General features: G+C 48.1%; 1 protein-coding gene across 1 annotated transcript in view; it reads right to left on the bottom strand.

Annotated features, from left to right (window-relative positions):
• Positions 1-2,465, bottom strand: part of LOC107300111 (disintegrin and metalloproteinase domain-containing protein 19-like) — a gene marked incomplete at both ends in the record, with an annotated part of 20,918 nt that extends 18,453 nt beyond the window's left edge. Inside the window, 2 exons of the mRNA XM_015829453.1 lie at positions 1,026-1,160; positions 2,381-2,465. Coding sequence (XP_015684939.1) covers positions 1,026-1,160; positions 2,381-2,465 — 220 coding nt within the window. The remainder of the gene's footprint in view (positions 1-1,025; positions 1,161-2,380) is intronic.
• Between the last annotated feature and the right edge of the window lie 1,164 nt (positions 2,466-3,629).

The following is a 3,629-nucleotide window of genomic DNA, read 5'->3' as shown; positions in this document are numbered from 1 at the left end:
TTCCGCAAGGTGGTTTTACGGGGAGTCCTCAACGTACGACCGCGGTTCAGGCCTACGCTTCCGTCGCTAAGCGAAGCAGCCGTTAAGTGAGTTTTCACCCGTTAAGCCACATTTCTTGGCGGGGTTGTTAAGCGAATCGCTGAATTTGTTCAGTTAGTAACGGGGTCGTTAAGTGGATCCGGCTTCCCCGTCGACTTTTGCTTGTCAGAAGGTCGCAAAAAGGGGACACGACGACCGTCGTAAATACGAGTCCGTGGCCAAGCGTCTGAATTTTGATCACGTGACCAGGGGGATTGCTGGTGTGAAAAACGGTCCTAAGTCCCTTTTTTCAGGGCTGTTGTAACTCTGAACGGATGCTAAGGGAAACCGTTGTAAGTCAAGGACTACCTGCGTTTTTTTTTCCTTTTCCTTTTTTGAGGAGAGAATTTGGATTTTTTAAAGTTTTTCTGGACAGCCCTTTGTCTGAAATGGTATAGGATCTCCTGCTTAAGCAGGGGGCTGGACTAGAAGACCTCCAAGGTCCCTTCCGACTCTATTACGGATACTCCTCGACTTACGACCACAACTCAGCCCAAAGTTTTGTTGCCGAGTAAGACATTTGTGAAGCGATTTTTTTTTCCCCGCTCCCTTTTACGACCTCTCTTGCCACAGTTGTTAAGTGAATCGCTGCAGGCCTTCAGTTAGGAAGACAGGTCGTTAAGCGAATCCGGCTTCCCCCCCCCCCGTCGACTTTGCTTGCCGGAAGGTCGCAAAAGGGGATCGTGTGACCCGCCCGGGGGAGGGGGGAAACGCGGCGACCGTCGTAAATACGAGTCAGTCGCCGAGCGTCTCAGTTTTGACCACGTGACGCTGCCACGGTCGTTTCAGCGTGAAAAACGGTCGCGAGTCGCTTTGGGGGCAGTGCCGTTGTAACGCCCGGCGGTCACTAAGCGAACCGTCGTAAGTCGAGGATGGCCTGTATTCTATCGGGACAACCGTCCGCCCCCCCCCAAAAAAATGGTAACCGCCCCGCTTTACCCCGTGGCCGGAGCCATGATGCAGCCCCCCTGGGATGCCGTGGCCTCCACGCAGCAGCCGTCCGCGTCGTGGCTTATGCCGAAATTGTGGCCGATCTCGTGGGCCATGGTGGCGGCGGCGCCAATGGGCAACTCCGAGTGGTCCTGCGGGGGGGGAGGAGGAGGAAGAGGAGGGGGAAAAAGAGGAAGGTTCGTCAGCTATAAGAGGGGAAGGGGGGCAGCTGCCAATGGGGAGGGGGTGGAGCTTGATTTTCCAAGCACCCGAGCTAGGGGGGCTAGCTAAAGTCAAGGAGGCATCAGCAGAATTGAGTGGGGGGATTATCTTGCTATCCAAGTTAGAGCTTTCAAGGATGTAGGGCTTGTTTCTGGGAAGGGGGGAGGGTTGGGAAGGAGGAGGAGGAGGAGATATTCCTCACAAGCGCTGCCCGTCCCTCCCCTCGCACCCACTGCCAGGGGTTCGATCCTGACCGGCTCAAGGTTGATTCAGCCTTCCGTCCTTCCGAGGTGGGTAAAATGAGGACCCCGATTGTTGGGGAGCAATAGGCTGACCCTGTAAACCACTCACTGTAAAGCCCTGTGAAGCGGTCTATAAGTCTAAGGGCTATTGCTAGTGCTGTCCGTCCGTCCATCCATCCATCCATCCATCCATATCTCTATATCTATCATCTATCTATCATCTATCTATATATATCATCTGTCTGTCTGTCTGTCTGTCTGTCTGTCTGTCTGTCTGTCTGTCTCTCATCCATCCATCCATCCATCCATCCATCTATCTATCTATCTATCTATCTCTCTCTCTCTCTCTCTCTCTCTCTCTCTCTCTCTCTCTCTCTCTCTCTCTCTCTCTCTCTATCTATCTATCTATCTATCTATCTATCTATCTATCTATCTATCTCAATATATCTAACTATCTATCTCTATATCTATCTCTATATCTATCTCTATCTATCTATCTATCTATCTATCTATCTATCTATCTATCTATCTACTATCATCCATCTATCCATCCATATCTATCTACCTATTTATCTTCCATCCATCCATCCATCCATCCATCCATCCATCCATCCATCCATCTATCTATCTATCTATCTATCTATCTATCTATCTATCTATCTATCTATCTATCTATCTATCTATCTATCTATCTCAGGTCTGCTGGCTGGGGAATTCTGGGAGTTGAAGTCCAGAGGCCTTAAAGTTACCCGAGGTGGAGAGTCCTGGCCTGTAGAAAAGCGATCTTGTGACCTTCCCATGAGTGACAGAAGGTGTGGCCAGCCAAGAGCATTTTCATCCCGTATGACGGATGGGGGAGCTCCCGATCAGCAAGCGGAAGGGGTCAGGGGAAGCCATCTCCTTCTTACCATGCTCACCCCACCGGAGTTCTCCGCGCTGCACATGCCCTCCAGGGGCGCCATCCCGATGGTGGTCCCTATGAAGGTGACCCCTCTGCAGAGAGTGGAGGAGACAATGATGGGGGTAAAGATTATAGTCCCTTCCTTCCTTCCTTCCTTCCTTCCTTCCTTCCTTCCTTCCTTCCTTCCTTCCTTCCTTCCTTCCTTCCTTCTTCCCTCCCTCCATCCCTCCCTGCCTCCCTTCCTTCATTCGTTCCTCCCGATGCTTTCCTTCTTTCCTCCCTTCTTTTCTTTCCTCCCTGTCCTTCCTTCCTTCTCTATATTAACCTCCCTCCTACCCATCCATCCACCCTCCCCATTCCTTCCTTCCTTCTATCCTCCATCCCTCCTCTCCCTCTGTCCCTGCTTCCTTCCTTCCCTCCTTCCCTCCTGATTCCTTTCTTATATTCCTTCCCTCCCTTTCTCCTTCCTTCCTTCCTTCTCTATTTACTTTCCTCCCTCCCTCCCTCCCATCTATCCATCTTCCCCTTTCCTTCCTTCCTTCCTGCTTTCCTCCCTCTCTCCCTCCCTCGCTTTTCTCCCTCCCTTCCTGCTTCCTCCCCTCCATCCATCCTGATTTTCCTTATCTATCTATCTATTATATATCCATCCATCCATCCATCCATCTATAGTCATTAGATATAAATGTTATCTGTCTGTCTGTCTGTCTGTCTGTCTGTCTGTCTGTCTGTCTGTCTATCTATCTATCTATCTATCTATCTATCTATCTATCTATCTATCTATCTATCTATCTATCTATAATATATTTATTTATTTATTTACATAAACTTATATGCCGCCCTTCTCCCTATAGGACTCAGGGCGGCTTACAGCATATTAAAACACACAAACGCCATCCCCCATATCTGTCTGTCTATATCCATATATAAATCTATTTATCCATCCATCTATTTATCATATCTATCATTAGATATAAATATATGTCTGTCTGTCTGTCTTTATATCCATCCATCCATCCATCCATCCATCCATCCATCCATCCATCCATCCATCCATCCATCCATCTATCTATCTATCTATCTATCTATCTATCTATCTATCTATCTATCTATCTATCTATCTATCTATCTATCTATCTATCATATATTTGTCTTTCTATATCCATATATCGATCTATCTATCCATCCATTTATCATATCTATCATTAGATATAAATATATCTGTCTGTCTGTCTTTATATCCATCCATCCATCCACCC

The sequence above is a fragment of the Protobothrops mucrosquamatus genome, unplaced genomic scaffold (assembly GCF_001527695.2).
Source record: "Protobothrops mucrosquamatus isolate PMUCROS unplaced genomic scaffold, P.Mucros_1.0 scaffold6157, whole genome shotgun sequence".
Classification (NCBI taxonomy): Eukaryota; Metazoa; Chordata; class Lepidosauria; order Squamata; family Viperidae; genus Protobothrops; species Protobothrops mucrosquamatus.
Note: the sequence above shows the minus strand (reverse complement) of the source record. Positions and strands in the feature narration are given on the sequence as shown.